Consider the following 25,603-nt stretch of genomic DNA (forward strand, 5'->3'; position numbering starts at 1 on the left):
CTTCAATAAGCGCCTAAACATGTTCCCTATCTCTGTGGTTTCATAGTGTGCAGTGCCGTCATCGTCTAGAATGTGTGTGATGGTAGGCTGCGTTTCCCTAGTGAGGAGTTTTTGTGCCAGCGTGTGACCTACCCTTCCACCTTCCCCATAGGCTCTAGCCACACTTCGCTTTGCCATATAATTAACCTCGTCCTGTGCGTATTGATCATACTGAACCATCTTTTCTTTTAGCCTTGCCAATGTCTCATTCTCACCCGTGTACTCATACTCGCGTTCCAATCTCTGCAATTCCTCCTCCAGCCTTTGCAGTTGATTCCGTATATCTTTGAGTATGCCTGCTGTAGTTCCAATACATATTCCTCGGATATTGGCCTTGAAGGCCTCCCACAGCACCCCCGCACTCTTTACAGACCCCACATTGATATTAAAATAAGACTCCACTGCCTCACGCACTTTCTCGTGATACACGGGGTGCAGCAACGCTTTGGCATTGAATCTCCAAATGTAATCCCCAGGGCCATACCATGGCACCACCATAGACATCAGCACCGGATTATGATCCGATAACGTCCGGGGCATATGCGTGACAGAACTCACCCAGCCATTGGTTTGTGTGCTTATCAACCAATAATCTAGTCTGGACCAACTGGCATGGATCGTGAATATGTGTGTTCCCTCCCGTGCTTCCGGATGTCTCACTCACCAGGGGTCAACCAGGTCCCATTCCGCCATACTAGCCTTCAGTTCCACCTGTGCTCTTACATGTGGTTCAGTGGTTCCTGGCGATCTGTCAACCGTGTGGTCTAACACTAGGTTATGATCACCGCCCCATATTACATGCGTTTCCGCTAGCTCCCGTAGCACCACTCTCACTTCTCTGACAAAATGTGGGTCATCTATATTCGGCCCATATGTGTTTAGCATAGTGACCTTCTTACCGCGCAATATTCCCTTCAACAGTACCCATCTGCCATTATCACCTGCCTGTATGTCTTCCACTGTGAATTTCGTCCCTTTTTTAACAAGTATCATAACCCCACGCGCATATGCCGAGTATAGTGATGCTGCTATTACTTCAGCCCAGTGTTTACCCACTCGTTCCTGTGATTGCCTGGTGAGGTGCGTTTCCTGAAGCATTGCTATGGCGATGTTATGCCTTGTGAGGAATGCCAATACCTGTCTCACCTTTCTCGGGTCGTTTAGCCCCCTCACATTCGAGGTAATCATTTTTATTGCATTTCTTGTCACTCTATCCTGCATCAGGACTGCACTTTATTGGGCCGCGTCGCTGTGTAGCATCCTTCCCGCCACTTCTCCTTATTCTGCCCCCATCCTGTGATTGTCGTGTGCCATAACCAAACAACCCCCTTGCGACCCCCTTGCGACCCCCTTCCCACCCCTCACCCACTCCCGCATCCCAAACATGCTGGAGAATAGTCGCCCCCCATTCCCCCCATCTTTTCCCCGCCCAACTGGGGCTTAACAAATTGCTGTGCGAATGACATGTACAGAAAAGTTATGGGGTTCACCCACGGGGTTGCTACCTAGAGGACAGATTCACAGCTCCCCTGTGTCAACCCCCACGCCTTGCAGGGGAAATGTTTGCATACATTTGCCTTATGTTAACCAAATAACCAGTTCCTATTTGACTTATACATACTACATATGCAGACGTCCAGTTGTTAGCTCACTCTACATCTGATGTGCGTCTGTGCTCCCGTTCAGTCTCTTCTGCGCCTGGCTTCAATCCAGAGCACGGGTGTATTGTTTTTAGGAAGTCCTGCACGTGTTGTGGATTAGTTAAGAAGTGGGCCTTACCCTCATGCATGACCTTAAGACTAGCAGGAAAAAGCATAGCGTACGACATGTTCATACTCTGCAGCTTCTTCTTCACCTGTGCAAATTTCCTTCTACTGTCTTGAACCGCTATGATGAAGTCCGGGTAAATGAAGACCTCTGTGACAGCAAACATCACCTTCCCTTTGTCGCGAGATAGTCGGAGTATGTTGTCTCTGTCCCTGTAATTAAGTAACTTAGGGCCAGATGTAGGTAGGAATCATTTACCGATTTTTAATTACCGAATTTTACCGATTCGGTAATTAAGAATCGGTAAATATGAAGGGTGGACATGTAGGTCCATCCAGATGTTTTTTTTACCGAATCGGTAAAAATCTGTATTTACCGATTCGGTAAATACCGACCGGTAATGGACATTCATTCCTATGGGCTTTGAAGCCCAAAGGAAAGAATGGGCATTACCGAATCGGTATTTACCGAATCGGTAAATACCGAATTCCACAAGGGTGCACGGGGTGTCAATTTGACACCCTCTAGCACCCCCAAAACATGTTCGGGTGCCATGTGGCAGGCATACCTGCCCTAAGGGCAGGTCTGCCTGTCATATGGCACAGGTGTGCATGCACACATGTGCATGCACACCGGAATCGGTATTTTACCATCAAATAGAATTGATGGTAAAATACCGATTCTGTAAGGCTTGTGGGACTCTGAAGAGTCCCACCTACATCTCATAATTGCCGAATCGGTAAAAATACCGATTCAGTATTTTACAGATTCTGTAAATTTACCGATCGGTAAATTTACCGAATCTGTAAAATTCAGGGCCCTACATACCAATTCTGATTTACCGGTCGGTAACGGCCGAAAATACCGATTTTCGTCCGTTACCGACCGACCTACATCTGGCCCTTAGCGATTATCGGTCTCGGCGGCGCGCCTGGGACAGGTCGAGCCGCCAAGGATCTGTGCGCTCGTTCCACAATAAAGACGGACGATAGTGCTTCTCTCCCAAACGCCGAGATAAGCATCTTTTCGACATAATCTTCCATCCGTCCTGTTGCTGTCGATTCTGGGGCACCTAGGATGCGTATATTGCTGCGTCTAGATCGCGATTCTAACTCCTCGTTTTTGGCTGCAATGATTCGGAGGAGCCTGTCCATTTCTGATGTTTTGGATGTACTGGCCGCAACAGTGTCCTCTAGCTCAAATATCCGCTTTTCAGCTTCATTGTGGCGTTCTTCATGTTTCTCTGATTTGTGCGTGAGATTATCTAGTCTTGTGGACATCGTGTCCATTTTTGTCTCGATGGAAGTGAGGCTACTTTGTATGCCCAACAGGATACCTTTCAAGTCTTCTTGCAGTGGTGCCGTTGGCGGCGCAGTTGTGGGCGCATTTTGGTTTTCCATTTCAGCCTGAGTTCTGATCGACCTTCGAGATTCAAAGCTAATCTTCGGTTGCTTGTTGTTGTCTGTGCGACCCATAGCCCTCTTTTCCGCTTCCTGCGTTGTCGCCTTTCCGCGGGTAGGGAGGTCGACGTTGACAGCTCTTGTTATGCGTGTATGCCTGCCTCCTCCTTATTTTAGTGCAGCAGATCTCGCTTGCTGTGTCTCGACTCTTCCGGGCCTTTATACCGTCGTAACGGACCAGGTAATCTCCACCCTCGTGCCTAGGTGCTACCTTCTGATCGTTGTTTGTCTCGGAGAGCCGTTGCTAGCCCCACTACACAGCCTGTCACACCCAGCCTTCGCTGCAGCCCCACGTCTCGGTTGCCGCTGTTACCAATGCTTCTTTTTTGTGGCCAGTCACTATACCACGTGTCAGATCACCTCAGTAATAGCGATGATCACCACCTCTCGTTAGTCCTGGCTACAATGCTCATTCTTCACTCATGACAGTCCACCCGTGTGCTTCTGTGTGCGCCGCCGTCTTTGCACTTTAAATCCCTGTGGGGTGTCTCATGCACTGTGCTCAAGCCACACCATTAGCGCCTCGGGCACTGCTGTTGCTTCTGCCGAGTTGCACTGCAGGCCCCTACTGTACCGGGGCACTGCAGCCCCGTTGTTCGAGTGTTCTATGCTCCTGTGGCCCCTCTCAGCCTGTAGCTGAAGTGCGCTGCTAATTCTCCGCCATTATGCCTCCGTCCGCTTTCTGCCTCATAGTCCGCCATTTTGTGCCCGCCAACCCACAGCGCCGCTCTCGGGGTGCTTTCACTCACCCCACATTGCCGCCGCCGTTGTGCGCTTTGCTGTGGTCGCCTCTCACATTCCGCTCCTTCCCGGTGATATTACCGGAACGTTAGACCTGTCGCGGCCGCCTTCTCCGCCGGCCGCGTCTGTCACGCACAGTCTCTCCCAGCCCGGTCAGCTCCTCGAGTGTCTCCACGGCTGACACAGCAATGGTCTCGGGCAATTCTAATACCGGAGCAATGCTTAGCTGTTCCGCTGCTCCCGACGTGGCTTTTGGGCGCGATTAAGAGCTGTTAACATGCTATTGAGAGCTCTTTTCTTCCCCGCTGCGCCGGAGCCTCACAGAGGAGCCGCCATCTAGTTCGGCGCCCTCTAGCGCCCCCAAGGATTCGTTATTTACCACCAACTTGTTACCACCAACTACAAGTTGGTGGTAAATAACGAAAACCTTAAAAACAGCAATTTTGTGCTTTTTTCAACTGTGCCATGAGGCAGACATACATGCCCTTAGGGCATGTATGTGTGCCACATGTGCACCCATGCACTATACAGGGGTGCAACAGGGTGTCAATGTGACACCCTGCCCACCCTTGTAGGTCTAACCCCTATTACCGATTCGGTATTTACCGAATCGGTAATTCTCATTCATTCCTATGGGCCTCCAGGCTCATAGGAATGAATGGGGAATACTGAATCGGTAAATACCGAATCGGTATTTACCAAATTTTACAGATTCAGTAAAATTTACCAAATCATTAGCTACATATCATTTACCAATTCTAAAACACCGAATCGGTAAAATTTGGTATTTTAGAATCGGTAAATGATATTTACCTACATCTGGCCCATTGTCATTTACAATGCCAACAGCTCCAACTCTCACTAATGCAAGGCCTATCGAATTGCAAATGCTTGTTTTTACAGGAGCCAGGCAAACAACATTGATAAGTTCTCATCCGATATAGCCATTTCTCCCTAATTGATTATTCCTTGAGTTCCATGCATTCAGATCATTTTCCTGCATCCATATTTTAAAAAAAGTAATATCTGCCATTTCTGGTTTGCCTTGTGATCACACTACAGATTAGGAAAGTAAATTCAGTGTGACGCTGTGTACATGAGATATGAAGAAATCCTTATACGTTGCTGGTTGCCTGTAGGTAGAATTCAAGTTGACTCTGTACATGTTAACACTCTTTGGTAAAGGCCTGGTGCTGGATTACGTAGATCGTACACATGCCAGTTCAATTTTAGTCCAACATTTCTCGATTACATAGGCTGCATTAGAATGGGTACAATTTTACACTAAATATTACTCGATTATGTAGATTTTGGCAGCATGCAAACTGTAAACAGTCGTTGATGAAGGCCTTTGCGCTGGATTACATAGCTCTTACACATGTCTCTGTAGTTTTGCACCAATCTTTCTGGAGGCCATATGTAGCAGCAGAACAGGTGCAGTTTTGGGCTAACAAAGCTGAATTTCATAGATTGTCTCAGTAGCTGTGCAATTTTGTGCCAAAGTTTCCAGATCAAATGGATTAGGCCAGTGCATATTTTCACCAACATTTACAGGTTACATAGATAAGTTCTACCTCAATTTTGCACCAACTGACAAATTGAGAAACAACATAACACTACCTGACCAGTGCGTAAAATTTACTGTGCACAGAAAAAGCAGAGCAAAAACAAGGATCGGCACCGGTTATTCGGTCCTTGAGATGTCCTGTGTTTAACATTAAAACACTTTTTAAGTTGAAAAACTGGCCTTTTCTTAAAAAGCCTGATTGTTGACTCTCCCTTCCCCCAAATTTCTCTCTCCTTCTCTTCCATCCAAGGTCTGCCTCCCCTCTCTGAGCAGACTTCTCTAAATCACATGCATATACACCTTAAGGTCTAGTAACATATTTTTGCAAATTACCCACAACACATATCAAAGATCTCAACCTCTCCTTTTCTGAAAGTCATGCGCCTGTAAACCAACAATACCTAATGTCCTCTAGCTCATCTATTGACCCCACCACATACCTACATGAATTAACATCCACTAATATCACATAAAACTCCTATTTATTGAATCTATCACAAGAAATTGGAAGGAATTGATGGGATGGTTGGCTTGAGTGCAAAAGACTAATCCCAATTACTAATAATTCAGGACTAACCATTAACCTTGGTTTCAGCAGCAGCGTGCAACCTGCGTAAAGCACTACAGTGCCTCATCAGGGGTAATGAGCGCTATATAAATGCAAGCGTAATACAATACCAACAGAAACAATTCTGCATGGGAACACCTATCATTCCTCAGCATAATGTAAACTGAAAAAGTCCTCCAATGCAAGCCATTTTCGGAAAAGCACACCGACAATAAATTCACTGTTCGGAAACCTTTACATTTACGGTCCTGGGACTGAAACCTGTAATTGTGGAAAGCACTGAAAAAGCAGTCAATTAAAAGAAGTGGTAATCATAGGAATTACATTAAATGCAGAGCCTTCGGCCTAAATAAATGAAAACAACAGCTACCAATGGGATTTAAGTGGAAATCTATAACGATAAAAAACAAAAAATGCCTAAGGGGGCGGAGCAGAAATAACTGCCAACTCCCAGTTAAAAAGTCCAGAAAACAACAGCTGATAGGGGGAGTGCTGATAGGGGGAGTGGCTAACAAGTGCCACTTGACCTTTGTGCCACGCTCTGCCCAGTCAGGGTTCGAGGCCGCGCATTGTGCCGTTTTTCTGCCCATTCTGTATCTTTGCTTAATCTGCTGTTCCCACTGTGCTGTAAATTCTGTGTTGCTATACTGTTAAACTCTTATTCACTGTGCCGTTTTCTCTTCTTTTTTCCGTTTTCTGTGCCTTTTCCCTTCCTGCGCTGCTGCCCCCGTGGCCTCTCCCCCCGACGAATCCCCGCTCCTGCCTCCCAGCTGTGAGTCCCTCCCCCCTCACTACTTAAAGGCAGCCGCATGCAGCGGGCGCACCACTGGCGTGCCAAAGGCAAGTCCGTTTGTGCCCGTCCACGACCCGACCGCGACCAACGCCAGGACCCCTGGATCTACTGCCCTCCATCGCCAACAGCCCTCACTGAACATGACCCACGGCCAGTTCTCCTGCCTCTGCTGCCGCCGGACCTTCACCACCACTCCGGCCCCCAACACCAGCAGCACCAACACCGACGACACCCTCAGCTACATCCTCCTCAACGTGCACTCGGTAGACAAACACGTCATGGAAATCTGGAACCTACTTGATTCTCGCCCAACGTTGCCTTCTTCACAGAGACATGGACCAACGCCACCTCCGCTCCCGACATCAACACCGCCATCCTGGATGGCTACAAGATCCAGAGGAAGGACCACCCCAACCACCCGGAAGGAGGTCTCACCATAGTCCACAAAAATACCCTCTGCCTCACCACCTCCAGCGAGACCCTCCCATCTGCCAAACACCTGCAATTCCGGATCAAGACCAGCTCAAAGACCACACTCCATGGGAGACTCATCTACAGACCCCCCCGCCCCCGGACACCCTTTGTCACCACCCTAACTGACTTCATTGCACCCCACGCCATCACATCAACAAACTACATACTCATCGGAGATCTCAACTTCCACCTCAACAACCCCTGCCTGCGACCCCAACTCCACCACCCTTTATAACAAACTCGCCAACATCGGACTCAACCAACTCGTCAACACACAGGGCAGGGCACACCCTCGACCCCATCTTCGCTACAGGAAACAGCATCCACTTCAGCCACACAACGCAACCACATTGGACCAACCACCACTGCCCGTCCACTTCACTGTCGAAAAACCCAAAGCACCTAAACCAGCCTCACGCCCTCCACAAAGGAATTGGAACAAGGTCATCAACGAGCAACTGAACTCCACCCTCTCCCTAGACAACCACAAATGGGCATCCGACGCAAACACTGCAGCCAGAGAACTCCACACGTGGATCTCCAACTGCGCAGACAAGGTTGCCCCGCTACGCAAACTCCGGCAAACAACGCCCCAGAAAAGCCGCCTGGTTCACCACCAACCTCCAAGAAGCAAGGCACACCTGGAGACGCCTGGAAAAGAACTGGCGGAATACCAAGACAACCAACAGCTACTCCACCTACAAGAATGCCATGACAGACTATCACAACCAAATCAGAAAACCAAAAAGGAACTTCATCCACAGCAAAATCCTCACCAACTCCAAGTAACTCTTCAACGTCATCCAGGAATTCACCAACCCATGCAGCAAAGTCGCAGACATCAACCAGTCCCAAGACCTCTGCGACAAGCTCGGAACCTACTTCCACCTCAAGATCAGAACACTCTATGACAACTTCACTGACCACCCACAAGACACCTCCGCTAGCCTCGCCCCCCAAGACACCAGCCAGCCCACCATCTCTAACTATACACCAATCATGACCATGGACATTGCCGCAGCCATGAAAGGCATCCACTCGGGGGCCCTAACCGACCCCTGCACATCTACCACAGAGCAGCAGACACTATCGCCTCCCCAACTGCAACACATCATCAATACTACCTTCAAAACACGCACCTTCCCAGATGGAAGTGCGTGGAAGTCAGGCCCCTGCTCAAGAAACCCACGCCCGACCACACTGACCTCAAAAACTTCCCGCCCATCTCGCTCTTCCCCTTCACCCCAAAGTGGCAGAGAAAGCAGTCAACAGGGAACTAACACGATTCATCGAAGAGCATGCCATCCTAGAACCGTCCCAATCTGGATTCCGAGCCAACCGAGACTGCCCTACTCGCCGCCACGGATGACATCCGCACCCTCCTGGACCAGGACCACTCTGTGGCCCTCATCCTCCTCGGCCTGTCTGCAGCCTTTGACACCGTATCTCACCACACACTAATCACCAGACTACACAACGCCGGCATACAAGGAACAGCTCTAGACTGGATCCGCTCGTTCATCACAGGAAGAAGCCAAAGGATCAGACTACCGCCCTTCCTCTCCACCCCCACCGACATCTCCTGCGCAGTCCCACAGGGGTCACCTCTGAGCCCGACCCTCTTCAACATCTACCTGGCCTCCCTCGCAGACATCGTCCGACAACACAGCCTCAACATCGTATCCTACGCCGAAGACACCCAGCTCATCCTCTCCCTCGCCAAAGACCCCTCCACCACAAAACTCAACTTCGAGAGAGGAATGCAAGAAGTGGCAGTCTGGATGACCAACAGCTGCCTAAAACTCAACGCAGAGAACACAGAAGTCCTTGTCCTTGTAACCACCCCTTCAGCATGGGACAACACCTGGTGGCCCACAGCCCTCGGAAGCCCACCTACCCCCTCAGACCATGCCAAGAACCTTGGCATCGTACTCGACTCATCACTCACCATGAACAGACAGGTCAACGCCGTGACATCCAGCTGTTTCAACACCCTCCGCATCCCCCGAAAAACCTTCAAATGGATCCCCCTCGAATCGAGGAAAACAGTCTCCCACGCACTCATCACCAGCAAACTCGACTATGGCAATGCACTCTACGCTGGCATCAACAAGTCCCTACTCCGCAAATTGCAAACAATACAGAACCCCGCGGCCAGACTCATCCTCAGCATCTCACGGCACAAACACATCAGCCAACACCTGCAGCGACTCCACTGGCTCCCCGTGGAGAAGAGAGTCACCTTCAAAGATGCAGAGTGTGCATCCCAATAAGGAAACAACCTACGGAGACAGAATGCGTTATTATGAGGCAAAATGCTAAGCTGTAAACATAATGGAAGGGGAAAAAAAAATACTCAGGAGCGAGAAGTCAGAAAGCGAGGCAGTTCCACAGTATTCCTGTAATATGAACACAATGCACAAAGAAATATTTCATAGCGATGCATATAAACAGAGGCTCTTGTAGAGATGAATGCTGATGCTCACGTTTATGAAAAGAGTTTTCAACTACTCAGGTAGCACAATTGTAATGAAATAAATTGCATGGCAATCCATTACTGCGTAACGGATTCAATGATATCTCATGTGATAAGTCGAAGGCATGTTTCTGAAGCAACTAAACTGGGGAGGTACTATGCTTAATACAAGGCTTTTTACATGTATCAAACCCCATTTTGCGATTCGGTAACCTGTTACCAAATTGGAAAATGGGTTTGCAATTTGGTATTTGGATGGGGAGCGTTTAGGGCGTCCCTTCCAATCAACGAACCGCAGCAGTACGTATGACTGTTTTGTGACTGTGAATGCGGCCGTAAAACATTCGCAATTCACCACCAACATGAAGTTGGTGGTAACTCATTTGCAGATGGGAAGGGGTCCCCAAGGAAGCCCTTCCCCTTTGGGAATGGTTGTAAAAAAGTTTTTTAAGATCAGGTAGTGGTCCCATGGTTCACTGCCTGATCTTAAAAAAAAAAGAAAACTTTCAATTTTGTTTTTTAAGCGCAACCCGTTTTTCTATAAGGATTCATTTAAATAAAGATTGCTTAATTTAAAAGCAATCATGGACATGGTGGCCTGCTGACCCCAGCATGCCCCATCCCCGTGATTTTAGTGATTCCTAGGGGGCCGCAAATTGTGATCTACCTCAATAATATTAATGAGGTAGGTTGGTTTGCAACCCGCTAGGAATTGCTAAGTGAAACTCCATGAGTTTCATAAATTTGTAATAGCGATTACCTAATTGAGATTCACAGAAAATCACAATTAGGTAATCGCTATTACAAATGTTGATACATGTGGCCCATAGTCACATGAATAAATCTCTTTAGCATTCACAGAAAATTAGTTGCACCATAGTCAGTGAAAGATATATAAGGGTCATGTGAAAAATTGCTTTGCCAATGCTTATTTTATGCAGCAATCCTTCATTTGTCAAATGTACCTCCCAGTGACATCTGTTTACATCCTGGCTTTTGTTTACTTTGAAACGCAAGTAAACCGGACAGTGGTATTTGTTTTAGGTAAACAACGCCACATAGAAAATTAACACAAATTGTTAAACAGAACCCTGTATTTGACGGTGCTATAAGGTAAGGAGAACCACCTCTCTCCTCAAGATAGGCCACAGCCTTCTAGAACCAAAAACGCTCCTTGGCACACGTAACAATATAATTTAACACAAGTATGTAACGTGTTTCCACAAAGTTAATGCACTAATGAACAAAAGGTTAGTATTCTTTCTTCTTGGTTGGTCACTTTATTTAGTGTGATTTTTCAGGAAGTTTTCAACAGCCAACACGTGTTTTGCGCTTAAAGGAAATCGTCCCACGACTTTCTCAAGGCTAATTCCTGTTAAGCAAGTGCATTTTAATATGCGGAGATAATCCCGACCCCCATAGAGTTTCCAATGGTGGCGTCTATAGAAATGGATCTGGTTTCTCATGTATCTTGTTCAAGTTGTATTAACTTTCTTCAGTGCTTCTTTTGTGTGTAGAAGCCTCTGTGACGCCACCTGGAGTCCTCGAGGCAGAATACGGGTGGCGTCACAGAGGCTTCTACACACACGATTTCCTTTAAGCGTTCCCTTAAGATTTCCCTTAAGCGACAAAACACGTATTGGCTGTTGAAAACTTCCTGAAAAATCACACTAAATAAAGTGACAAACAAAGAAGAAAGAATACTAACCTTTTGTTCATTATTGCATTAACTTTGTGGAAACACGTTACATACTTGTGTTAAATTATATTGTTACGTGTGCTAAGGAGTGTGTTTGGTTACTTTGAACCTCGTTCGTCAGGAGAGTTTGTTCGAAGAACTTCAACAAATCTTTTTGTTTCATTTCAGAGATGGATTTCGGGTGTTTCTTTAATCTTGTGTTTTCTGTTTTTGCTCCAAATATGTCTGATTAGTGTTTAGTGAATTCGTTTTTTCCAGAGGCTTGCTTTTGTCTTTCATATATTGTGCAACTGCTAAGCATATCACACAAGCCTGCAGGATGTGTTTGCGAGGCCCAGTCAATAACCTCAAGACGGTCAAGTCTAGGACCAAAACCTATTACAACTTTTTAAAAAAAAACACACGTTAGGCAGTAAAAGAAAAAACACAGCAGATTCAGCATCTAGTGCCATCTAGTGGTATGAATCCTGTTTAACGCGACATCATGAAGAAATTGGATAGACGTGCTTTAAAATCTACAAATAAATGGTCCAGCACCAGCTTAGGGCCCTAAAAAGCACTGATACTCCCGTTCTGATATGCTAAATGGAGCACCTCATATCCATGTAGTAAGAGAGCACCTCAGAAAATAGTATAAAATCTACTTGTTCCCAATACACAAATATGCTCAATTCTAACTCATATTCACGGCAGTATACAACTCAAGCCCATCGACCTGAAAAGTCACATCTCCCTCCACCAACCACCCAGACAATGCTCCAGGATTTATTTCTACTCGCACACATCCCACACATACACAGAACCAGATCAGGAGGGCGTTAGTTCTCTTACATCCCTCTATAGCACGGAACGACCTCCCACTCCACATCAGAGCCTCCTCCTCTCTTCTTGAATTCTGCAAGAAGCTTAACACCTGCCTTTTTAATTAACCAATCTACCATAGGCAGGGCTAGGCAAACACATCTGCTCAGTGCCAGGACACCCTTGTGGGTTTTAGTGCGATGTACAAATACACATAACATTACATACACAGAACAAATAAAAATGAAAAATAATGAATATTTAAGCCAGATCTATTGGAATTGTCAATTATCCTTTAGATATGTCAGTGATTGGAGGATGAGCAAGGTTGAGAATGTAAATGGAACAGAGTAAGGGAAAATGTGCATTGATACAGTCCTATTTTCTGCGTGTCTAATAACACAATCGCCGACAGAAGGTAGTAGCACAAATGTTTTGACCTTTTCTAAATGAAGGTATGAGAGCAGTATACATTGATCAAAGACAGAGGATAAAAAAGTGAACAATTAGAATAGCTGTGATTGCTGTGGACGAGAGTAACAGAGAGTAAGAGCTGCTGATTAGAAAGATGACAGCAGTACAAATTTAGATGAGTGGAAACTGCTGGTGAAAGAGGGGGCAGGCAGGGTTAGAGCAGGAAGTGCAGATTAAAGTATAATGCAACCTTAAATTTACAGCACATTAAAATCATTTTTTAATTTGCTTATCCCTAAACCACACAACAAATTCTTACTGGGTACGGTTCGTATAGAAAAGACTAAATAGATACATTTTCTGGTTTTGTCTAGAACACATAAGTCTGTTTACTTCTACTTAATGTTTTGTAAGAAATTGGGTTACTGGTTGAGTGGAGGGGACCCTTCTCAAGCAGCAACCACAATTCTTCTCAGAGTGAAGTCACAAGCAAACCCTAAATTAACCTGTGTTCAACCCTCTGGTTTTTTAGCACAGAGCAGTTAGGCTCAACTCAGAGGCAATGTGTGATGAAATGATGTTGGTTGGATTGGATTAATTAGTTGTGGAATTGTGTAGTGTGGAACTGTGTGTTGTGGAGTGGATCTGTGTAGTGTAATTATGTGGCATGGTGTGCTGTAGAATTATGTGGCTAGATTTGGGAGTAGAGATGGGGTAGTCCTGATCAGCTGTGGGGCACTGTTCTCCATACCCAGAGAGACAGGCTTTATGCTTAATGCAAAAACAATCAATTACTAATTAAGAATCAGATCCTGGGAATATGAATTACATGGAAAAACCTATAGAATACTCGATCTTGCTATCTGCCACCCAATAGGGAAAAAAACTTTGCCAGCACGTGAAAGCCACTGACACATATGTCTGGCAACCTGATATATTTGTTCAAAAACAACAATCCTTTATCAGCATAATGAGTAATATTAGAAGGACGCTGCCACTCACAATGAGCTTGTTCATCTTCAAAGCATTAATCACACCTAAACTGCCTGCTAAGATGAGTAATTTTAATCAAAAAATTTAAAAGATATAGCAATCAGCCGCACTTTAAAGCATAAAGGACTTCAATGCTTTGCCAGCAAGTTCTTTTCACTGTGCTGCAGTATTTAAACACCTAAATATAAGGCTGGTGTTAATGAGCTTTTTACCATGTGCTACAACTACTTTGGGTTACTCAGAGGCGCTAGGTTATTATTAATAATTCACTATGCACTATTCACAAATGTCAAGGTTGTAACTGAAGAGGTTTCAAAACGAGAACATTCAACCACATAATGTAGATTGCAACATATGGTGGGACAATGAGTCTACTAAGTATTTAATACCCCCCAACCAACAAGGTCTCCTTAAGAGAAGAATCACTTGAATCTCTCTATGAGTGACAACACTACTTGCCACGATTGTGATGCGATGTTATGGACCCAAGAACAATACAAAAAATACACGGACAGTGATGTCAGAGGACAACATGCCCAACATTTAAGAAGGCTGCAATTATACAGAGAATCTTGCACCTTTTTACATACATGAAAATCAAACCACGCATACATATTTGCAATCACAGGACAACACTACAATGTACGCACACTATAACACCAGAAAGCAACCTCGCATCACTAACTACGGAAGCAGACTTATCTAAGAATTAGAAAAAGCAAGCAGTTTTACCTATTCACACAACCATTTAAACCAAAACACTTGAAACAACTGCTACTTTTTGGTTTAAGGATAATCAATGCTGCACCCTTTAACCAAACCAGGGGAATGTTGTTTCGCATTTAGAGATTATTTTTTTCAGCTCAATATACTGCTTTCTATTGCCAAGGGAATTGATACTCGTTAGGTCCCCTTCTTGTGCCACTAAAGCCCCATCTCTTCCTCTAAATACACAATGCACACCATAATACACATGCCACCGTGTTGACCCGCTGCAGGAATCAGCGAAGTACTGAAACTGCGGAGGCTTGCAGGACACCCTGGCAGTGCATTGAAGGTGAAGTGGCTACTCTGCTGCAGGGGGAGAGAGCAGGCACCAGTTTAGGAGTTTAGGTTTCAAAGGTGATGTGTAGGGGCAGCGCTGTGAGAGACGAGGGGGGATGAGGGAGGAAGGGGCTTAACCCATGGCCTGTTCGGTCATCACTGTGTATGAGCTGGAGGAGGGCGGGCATGTTTAAATGTGGTGAAACAGACCCAGACAAAAGTTACTTCCACACACACACAGAAAGTTAACTCTAACCAAGCAGAGTAATAGCTCATATACGTTGAACAACGATAAATGTTGCTTAAAGCACAAGTGAAACAGGGCCCCCCCAAAGTACATGCCTTTCCTCCAAGCAGCCCGAATGTAGTCTTGGGGCTATTAAAAAGCCTACACGCTGTGTTGGTGGCCAGGGGCAGCGTAGTGTTCAAGGAAGTGCCTTGACTAGATGTAGGCGAATCAGTGGTGGTGGAAGGGAGCCTCCGTACGGGGTATCCATGTTCTAATGGTGAGTAGCCCAGCACCATAGTAATTTGTTCTGCTTGTGTGGGTGGTGGGGGAGGAGCGGCAGGCGAGACCTAAAAAATGAATTTGAAAGAAGAAGAGCAGCGTCTGAGCTGCTTCCACAAAAGCCACGTGGACTCCAATAATAAGAATTTACCTAATTTACCTACCTGAAACTGGTCCTACATTGGCTGAGGCGGGCGTCCAACATGTTTAACAAGATTAAGTGTGGCATGCCGCTTTGATTAATGGCACAGAACTGTCATGAATTGGCGGTATTGTAAAAAAATATTTGGCATCATTTTAATACACTGACAAGAACACAGATCCAACAAAGCTGGAGAATGAAAAAATGAGCAGCGATGGTCACCGAAGACACGAGCAGGAAACAATAAATACAAGCGAGCTGTGAGGAGAGTGTGAAAGAAAAGGTAGTGCATTGAAACAAAACATATAGTCACTAGTGAAAGGATCCATGTAGCAGGGGCAGTAGCCAGGGCGGTAACAAAACAGCCACAAGGTGGGACAAATGTACATTATTCACCAATTTGAATTTGAAAATAATTTATAGAGCGTGAACTCATGCCAGAGGAAATCTTGGTGCTATAGGAAGAGGGTATAGGCGCAGATCTACTGCAGAGAAATCTTTCTTGCAGCGAATTGAGTGCCTCCTAGCCATGCGAGACGAGCCAGGCCTTCAACGATTTTCTAAAAACCAGTAAGGAAGAGGCAGTTTTTAGAACCAGTGGCAGACTATTCTAGAGCACCGCAGTGGTCCTGAAGAAGCTCTGGCCACCCCAGGTGGACTTTCTAAAAAGGGAGAACGTCAGATTGTTAGCGGAGCCTGAATGGAGAGAACTCTGAGGGACATACCATGTGAGCTTGTATTTGAAATCACCCGGTCCCAATCCATATAGGGATTTGTACGCCAGACAGAGGGCCTTGAACCTACACCATTTTCTGACTGGTAGCCAGTGGAGTTTCCTAATGGCTTCTTTGTTAGATTTGTATTTTTGTATTTTGAAGAAAAACCGAGCTGCTGCATTCTGCAGAGTCTGGAGCGTCTTCATGGGACCTTCTGCAAGACTAAGATAGAGGCTATTGCAATAGTCAATCCTCAAGAGTACCAGGGCGATGATCACAGTTTTTAGGGTGTCAGGGGGTAGGAATGAAAGCAATGGAATTTGTAAAGGCAGATCAAGCAACCAATGAAAATGCGGTGGGCGTGTGTGGGCATGTTGAAACTTCACAGATAGAATACAGCATGCCTCGCAGAGCAGCGCATGCGCGCTGGCTCTAGGATCGACCTAAAAAGGAAGGTTGGGGAAGGGCAACAGGTTTATTTTTCCATGATCTTAATTGCAGTTAAAGCTGCACACTACCTCACTTTGTCGGTGGATGTAGGTGAGACGTTTCTGTATTGGTCTTCATTATTAAAACAAATAAAACAGATTTAAACCTAAAACTGCACACACAGGCTGCAGCGGCAGGCCTGAGACTTGTTTAAAGGGCTATTTAAGTGGGTGGCACATTCAGTGCTGCAAACCCACTAGTAGCATTTAATTCACAGGCCCTAGGCACGGCTCGTGCCACTTTAATAGCGACTTACAAGTAAATGTAATATGCCAATTGGTTATAAGCCAATGTTCCCATGTTTTGAGGAGGGGGAATGTGCACTTTAGCACTGATTAGCAGTGGTAAAGTGCGCAGAGTCCCAAGAACAGCAAAAACAAGATCAGCAAAAATGAAGGAGGAAGGCAAAAAAAGTTTGGGGAAGACCCCCTTAAGGCTGACAGGTCTAACATGTTTATATTATCATTTTTAAGTACCTGCTACAGTTAAACTGTACCACGAACCCTACGCCCCTATCTGAAAATGTGTATCTCATTGAGGAAGTAATTCCAGTGACATCTGTTTGCTTCCTTGCTTTCTTTCGAATTACTAACTCATTCTGTAGGATAGCTTTTTCTCAGTCCCTCAGCGAAATGTTTTATTGCAAAGATGTATTTCGCGTATTTCCTTAATCTAGGGTTTCTTTTTTTTTTTTGTTCCATATATATTTCCAATTATTTTTAGACTACTTTTATTCTATCTGAAAATGTCAATGAAATTGAGGAAGTACTGCTAATTTTCCTACAGTGGTGTAGGTTAAACTTGTTCTAACAATTATATGAAAATTTAAATGGTTCTATAGCTCTGGTTCCCTTTTAAGATGAAGATTACTTTGTGCTGTGTGTCCGATTTGTAAGCACAAACTTCAACTCTGTTTAGATGGCGCACATTTCACATGATACTTAAATGAGTTCTCTCATGGAGGGTAGGCGGTGGCTGCAGTTGAGGAAATAGAAGAATGAAGTTGAAGGTAAGAAAATAAAGAGGCGACAACAGTTTGGCATGTGTGATGGGTAAACTGGGGGAAGGCGAATACTTATCCGTTTATAAAGATGTGCTGGTTATGCTGTATGTGTGCAACTCGACGCAAGTAAAGGTAGTACCTAATGGCACTTTAGGAAGCGTGAGGTCAAACAAGCATTTCTGGAAGAATGGGTAATGCTTGTTGAAGAATGTTGGGCATGTGGTCACCATAGTTCGGGCAGGAAGAGATGAGAAGGGGGTGCATCTAGTTTGACGAGACAGCTACATTTCAGAAGTGAGGGTATGTACTAGTGGTTTATGTGGAAACTAGGGTCAGGGAAAAGACACAGACCAAGAAACATGCATTGCTCCAAAATCTCCTTTATGTGCCCTGGAAGCTTTATATATTTATTGCATGAACAGATTCAAATCTTATTTACACCACGAATAAATAGATGTGCAATATTTATTCTCGACTCATGCCCACTGACAACATCACTGTGTGTAACTATTTCTGTGAGAATTGTGGTTCATTTTAGACCTGGAATTCCAGTTCTTCCAATCTCATACTTGGCTCTTCTGTGTATGGCGTGCCTCACTTTTTTGAGGAAAATGACCCTACCACTTATTTCAATCTACATTTCTACATGCTGAAGAAAGGCTGAAATATAATTTGAGAAAAAACGGTATTTGCGTTCTCTACTTTTGGGGAAGAAAAAAACCAAACATTCGTACATATATTCAAAGGTACTTCAACAGAGATCACCCAAACAGAAAAGAGTAAATATATGAGTCTGACCTTCCTTAGGGGTCAAACTTTACCATGATGCAAGTCATGTGGATGTGGCATCGGGGGCTGGAAGGAGAGGTTCTGCACTGTATGCAAAACGTGTAATGCTTCCTTGTGCTGATCATAAAGGGGAAGGAAACTTCCTGGAATCAGAAGCTTTAGTTTTCCTCTTCTAGCCTGTTATACAAATATAATCATACGATTAGCATACAGTGTTTCTTAATTTTATGTTCTAGCACTATGGCATAATTCCTCAAAAAGCAGAGTTTCAAGTTTTAGATTTATTCACTATATAATCAAGCTACACTAGGCAAATATCAATTATAATACTTTAAATAATCTAGTAAATTAAGCACATTTGAGTAAATGAGATATTAAACATATATAAGAAATTCGCACATTTCCAACAAGGGCATAAATTACAATGTTGGAACAAAAATAGTTGTTTTGAATGGAGGCATTGCATTTCGTTTTTGTTTATATAGTTGAGCTTACTTTACCCAGATCAAGTATTTTATAAATCACACCCCCAATGGGAACTGGTGGAAGCTATAAAAACAAAAGTCCTCGTATGCCTATGGAAGCTTAACCTCCCTGTCCCACTTTTTCAGGGTTGTTCTATATGGCCCATTCCCTCCTGGGTGTACCAGCCTGTGAGTACACTCAATGCTTTACATGTTTTTCTGAAGCTTTTGTCAGCAGCCCAAGGTGCATTCAACGTGTACTCTCCCTTGCGCATAGTTCAGTGTGTATACTGTCACCTCATTCTATTGTTAATTGTTTTGGTAGCAGCTCATTCTAGACCTATGGGTCCCTAATTTTAAAGATACTGTTTGTCTGTTTCCACCCCAAAGGGAATCAAAGGTTTTTTTCCACTACATTCCAACATTCCTGCACTGGTTCTTTTGAGTATAGGTGATTTTTTCCCATTTCACACTCCTGTTTCCATCCTTTACGGCACTGGAGGTATCGAGGGTTGCCATTACAGTAAGACCCTGATTCTAATTCCCAGCTCCCAGCCCTAACTAGAGGAACCTGTAGGTCTAGTGGGTGCCCTCAGTCCTCTGGGTGCACCGGCCAGATTACAATATTGAGGGAGATATATAACAGCAAGTTTGAAACATTCTTGCATGCATTTTGCACATCTTTCCACGCTGTCTGGCTGGAGGAATCAGACACTGCACAGAAAACTAGAGCTCATGAAGTTTGCAGCTGACACTCAAGCCTTTTCCTATTGTTGAACATTGGCTGAAGCTCACCACATAATCTAGAATTGTAGCTCCTCCCATGTAAATGCTGTAACGGTGTTTGGGGCTGCATCTCGTCCAGAGAGTGTAAATAAACCACTGGTCTTTATTTGTGCATTTTCCTTTCGACTCTTCACTTTAACGACATAGCTTTGATTGGAAATTGAATGTACTGAATGTGATTAGCTGTATGTAGACTGAGCTCAAAACCCTTCTGGACATGAAGCATCCTAGCAATAAAAATCAGCTTCCACCTACCAGTGCTGTGCTGGCTCAAACTACTCCATGCCTCCCTGAAACAAAGATTATATCCAAGTGGTCTGAAGACTGGACAGATGACACCAGTTCTACAAAAACACAATGTTGGCCCAGAAATCCTGCACAATTACAGACCAGCAACTAACGTACCTTTGTTGGGAAAAACTATCAAGAAATGTGTAGGGATGCACCTGAACAAATACTTAACAACAGCTATCTCCATTCCAATCAGTATTCAGAGTAGGCATAGCACAGGAGACAATACAAATCCCTGAAGACACTTATTGAATTATAAATGCAGGGAAGGGGAGATATGCCTACGGCTGCAGTTAGACCTTTTGGTGAGATTTGCCCCAGTTTACCATGACAAACTCCTGAAAACGCTAGAATGTAGATGTCCCTTCATGACACAGCACTCAAGTGGTTCAGATGCTTCCTATACCGTCTCTCTCAATAGTTAAATTTGTGTGCAGAATAGGAGAAATCGGACATTGAACTACACTAACATGTGGATGACGTGCAACTCTACCTAAAACTATCATAAAAGTTGTTGGCAATTTACAAAGGAGCATGGAGAAATTAAATAACCGGGTGACATCCAACAGGCTGAAATGAAATCCTTACACAATACAATTTAGTATTAATCTCTCACAAGTCCAGTAAAAAAAATGACCTAAACCTATTCTGCAAGTTAAAAGTGAAAGTCTACTCACCAACACTTTCTTGCGACAGTGATGTAGCTGTGGTTCCTGACGGAAACTTCACATTTGTTAATACAACACATTAACTAAGTGATGCAAGCTTTAAAATTCCATCCACGACAATGATGGGAGCCCGGTGCGAATTAGTAAGGCCTAATGCATAAGCCTGATTAAAAGTAATGTCTTCAACAGATTTCTGGATCCTCTTAAGACTATTTTGAGGCGGTGGAGCAGCATGCCAGTGAGAAGATCCTTGTTAAAGCAAGGTTTTTCCCCTAAGCTCATTGGAATCCCGATGACCATGGTAAATGGTAAATCTGGGAGACGGACTTTAGGCATCTGACATCTGCAATTCCTGGGACTATGGTTGAAACACAAACTAAAACATCTTTGAGTGAAAATGACCTCACCCACTCAACTAGAATGCTTCATCATTGCACTTGCTCTTCACCATCGTTATGGATGTTACTACTGAGTTGGGTTCTATATGTGTTAAGAAGCTTTTTGTATCTACCTAAGGAGAATCGTCTCAGGATGCCCCATAGTATTAGACTCTGTTCAATAGTGGACACCTCTACCAATTCTGCAGCCACTGCTTGAGATTTGAAGTGTCTAGATTCAAGGGATGTGCCAAACCTTCTAAAAGATATGCGTTTGATCCATGTCCGAGTATAGAAGCTCTACACACTAATATTCTTCAAGATGCAACACTAAAAGTGGTTGAAGAACTATTGGGGACTAGTGCATGGATCCCCATGACTCCAATTTTTCCAATAATGGACATAGCTGAAATAGCTTTTAAAAAACTTTTAGATTTAAACACGTTTATAACCGGATTGGTGGTACCATGGGTTGTAAATATATGCCTAGTCTGGTGAACCTTTACATTTACTAGTTGAGTCTCAAAAGATATATATAGCGCCCAAGACGCAAAAGAGCTACAGAGCCCATCAATGGTTGTGGTGTTCTTATATTGGGGATTTCGTCATAGTATGGAGCGGTAGTGAAATAGAAGCCACACAGTTTGTTGACTGGATCAATAAACAAGACCCACGCCCAAGGTGCCTCAGTAGCCTGAGCCAAAACACATGAGGGTTCCTTAACTTCCTCATTACCCCTGGAATACTGGATCATCCACCAAGGCTTGAAATAAACCAGCTGATTGCAATGCCTTCCTTAGGTTCGACAGTCAACCCCTGAAGGCACTGAGAGAGACACTAGTTTACATTCAATGCCTTAAAATAAGCAAAGCTTGGTTATTCATCAAAAGATTTGATGAACAGTCAAAATCGATAACAGCTAAACAGTCAGCCTGAAAATACCCTAAACAAATCTTGCACCAAGCAACAAAAGGAACACAAAACAATAGCAGGGTCGCACTACTACACACACACAGTAAAGCAAAATACAACAGAATCATATTGTGAACACTTTTACCCTTCTCTCTAATCAAAGGTGAAAAAAAGTGTATATAAACTAGCGCTCCGGAACATAGGGAATATGCATTATGAGAAATGTCATGAGGCAAGGGAATATCAGAGACACTTAGGTCCATACAAGGCAAAAAGAAGCCCGAAAGAAAATAGTACAGATACCACTATGGACCCTATCCTCGAGGTTGTCCACTTATGTGGCAACCAGGGCTCGAGTCGGGGTACCACGCAGGTGGACCGCGTCCCCCCACTTATTTTACCGGGGGGACGCTGTCCCCCCTGCCAAACAGCTGGACTTATCTCTTTGGCCTCTCTGCGACGAGGAGCTCGGCACCTTTCGTGACGTCACTTTCTGTCGTGACGTCACTTCCTGGGACGGCGTCCCCCCACTTCTTTTTTAGGACTTGTGCCCTGGTGGCAACTGCAGTTTTTGTAAATACACAAAAACTTACAAGCAGTTAGATTTAGGCATACGAACACCATGGGACTTAAGGAAGACTTTACGTTGACGTGTTTTTCAAAGTTGGAGAAAACACCATGACAGAAAAAGGACTACTACGATTTGTCAGTCACAAAGAAAGTGAACCACAATTTAGCTGCCAACATAGAATAATTACATATTTCCTGTGATCAGAAGGTTTTCAAATTGGTGCGGTCAGCCAGGGCTGTCACAAGGAGAGGGTACTGGGCTCTCTTGACATCAGGCCCTGCACATTTTGGGACCCCACCTTCCTACTATATAATGTATTTAATAATAAAATAGAAAACCTTGTACTTGTTCCTTCTTAATGCAGAGAATGCTGCATTACCACTCGGTGTTGCTAAACGGGGAATATTTACTCACCCAAGAGTACATGTAAGAGTTGCCTCTTGGTTCAGAGACCCAAGAGAAACATCCGCAAAAGTTTAACCCTCCTCCCATTCCCCACAAAAGCTCCTGGCTTGTGTTGTGACTGTCACGTTTAAAATAGAGAAAATTGGAACAGTCAGCATTTGTGACATAACTGAGAAGAAGCCCATTGACACGTGAGATGCATTCAGCTAGTCCTAGTATTTTAAGCAACAATGCCTTGCATTCTGCGATTTGTAGACTCGCTTTTACCATATGATATGAGATCCCAAACCTCCGCATGCAAAGTGATATTAAAAAGGAAGAGTGGCTGAAATGTCACATGACACGAGGTCGCTTGTCAATTATTCTGTCACTTAAAAAACCTGTATGTTTCATTATTTCTTTGCTCGCAGGAAACCAGATTGGACATGAAGCCAAATTACAGGGGATTAAAAAGGCTCCCCAATAATTTTTGGGCAGCGGCCCTGAATAAATAGTCGTGATCACTTGTGTCAAACAGTGTTTTACAACATATAGTGGTCAAAGAACAATGAGGAAAATGTAGTAGGTTGCAAAAGCCTCTCTTTCCAGTGAAGTATGGGAATTATTTTCCCAAATTATTTTGGGAAAAGGTGTGTCAGATGGTGCATTTAAAGCATATTAGTTAAGTAACATTACAATAAAATTGCTAGAATGTACACATATTTGGTCAAATGACGAGCAAATTGTGAACCATTGAATTTGGACCATTAACACTGTCTGAAACTTGGCAGTTTTTAAAGACCGGGTTTTCCCCAAAGAGGTTTTGAAAAATGATGGCCAATTTCTGTGTATTAACACACGTTTTAATTTCTTCATTCAAGTTACAACAAGCTCAAGATCAATATGTCAGTCTCCGTATACATACATTCTCACATATATAACCCAGCATGCCCCATTTAACATATAGGTTCAGTCAGGGAAAGTGCAAACTAATCGAGAGTTCCCTAAGGATATAGGGCCATATGTATCAACAAACTATTTTGCTTTTCCTAAATAGCGTTTTTTAAGGAATCGCTATTTAGGAATTGCAAAATGGTATGTATGAAAAAAAATAGCTATTTTTTAGCGATTCCTTATTCTTCCTTATTTGCGAATTCGCATTTTGCGAATTTGCAATTAAGGAATAATTTCCAATGCATTCCTATGGGCCAGGAGGCCTATAGGAATGATTGCGAAATAATTCTCAAATTGTGAATTCGCAATTTGCTAATCGCAATTTGAGAATTATTTCAAGGGTGCAGGGGTGTCTCAAAGACACCCTGCTGCACCCCTGAAATGTACATGTAGGTGCATATGGCGCACATACATGCCCTATCGGCATGTGTGTGCATCACATGCCACCTTAAAAAATGCCAAAATATGCATTTTTTGAAGAATTCGCAAGTTACCATCAACTAAAAGTTGGTGGTAATTTGCGAATTCTTAACCATAATTCACTAGCCAAAAATGCTACATACATAGCATTTAAGGAATCACAAAATTGCGATTCCCTAAATGCTATGGCAAAATAAGGAATCGCACAACTTTGCAATTCCTTATTTTGGGAATGTTTCATACATCCCAAAACATGCAAAACGGCCGTTTGCGAGTCGCAAAGGCCGATATTATGCGAATTTCGGCCTTTGTGATTCAAAAACGGCTTGATACATATGGCCCTTAGGGCCTAATTATGAGTTTCACTGTCCATGGGACCGCTGAACCCAGGTGGGGGTCCCCGGACTGCCAAACTGGCAGTCTGCTCCTCGTATAACAACTACATCAGTGGGACCACCACAGGACTACTGCAACTGGCAGGGATCCCGATCGCGCAGTGGTGGCACAGCCGTGTGAAGCTGTGATATGCTAGTGGAGCCCGCCATTAAAAGGGTGGTGGTGAGGAATCTAAGGGGGGCCCTACAGGGACCCCCCCATTGCCTCTGTCCATGGGGGTGCATGCCAGAGGGACACATGTTATGCCCCCGGTTTTTTTGTACCCCCTATTCCTGCATAGACAGAAATGCACAACATTGTGCATTTCGGTCTGTACTGGACCGGGCTGCAGCACTCCTAAGGCAGTGCCTTTCTAAGGCTCTCCTATGAGCCTTAGAAAGGTCACTCGGGGTGACTACCACTGTAGGACTGCCCTTTAGGATTACAACTCGTAATCCGGTGGGCAGACTAACTACAGGTTTGGCGCTCGTAATCAGGCGTTTCGTAATTATTTACAAAATCGTGAACGTCTTAATTGCAGTGTATATGTCACCACTATTTTGTCAATAAAATAACGACTAACCAAGATTCCCTTGCTGGTTACTCCAATCATACTAAGATGGATCTACCGGGTGCCCTCTCCTTCCCCAATCTAGCTGTGGCTCCCACTCTCTGGGAATTTCCCCCGCTAAGCCTTGATTCCTCGTTAGTCCATCTGACCGGGCTGAAGTCTGGCTCCCCTTTAGACCCTTGCCCGGTCTCTTGTCTCAACAAAATAGCCCCAGTCTTAAATGGTCCCATTAACTCCATTCTTAATTCCTCTTTGTCTTCTGGTGTGGTCCCCCCGGCGTGGAAGTGTGCGCTCATTCTTCCACTCCTAAAAAAACCAGCCCTAGATCCTACTGTTCATGCCAACTA

The 25,603-nt window shown here is 44.4% G+C and overlaps 1 protein-coding gene across 1 annotated transcript in view; it reads right to left on the bottom strand.

Annotated features, from left to right (window-relative positions):
- Positions 1-18,504: 18,504 nt before the first annotated feature.
- Positions 18,505-25,603, bottom strand: part of LMNTD1 (lamin tail domain containing 1) — a 1,426,354-nt gene continuing 1,419,255 nt past the window's right edge. The window contains exon 17 of the mRNA XM_078647754.1: positions 18,505-18,660. Coding sequence (XP_078503880.1) covers positions 18,505-18,660 — 156 coding nt within the window. The remainder of the gene's footprint in view (positions 18,661-25,603) is intronic.

This window comes from Lissotriton helveticus, chromosome 1_1 (genome assembly GCF_964261635.1).
Source record: "Lissotriton helveticus chromosome 1_1, aLisHel1.1, whole genome shotgun sequence".
In the NCBI taxonomy this organism is placed as follows: Eukaryota; Metazoa; Chordata; class Amphibia; order Caudata; family Salamandridae; genus Lissotriton; species Lissotriton helveticus.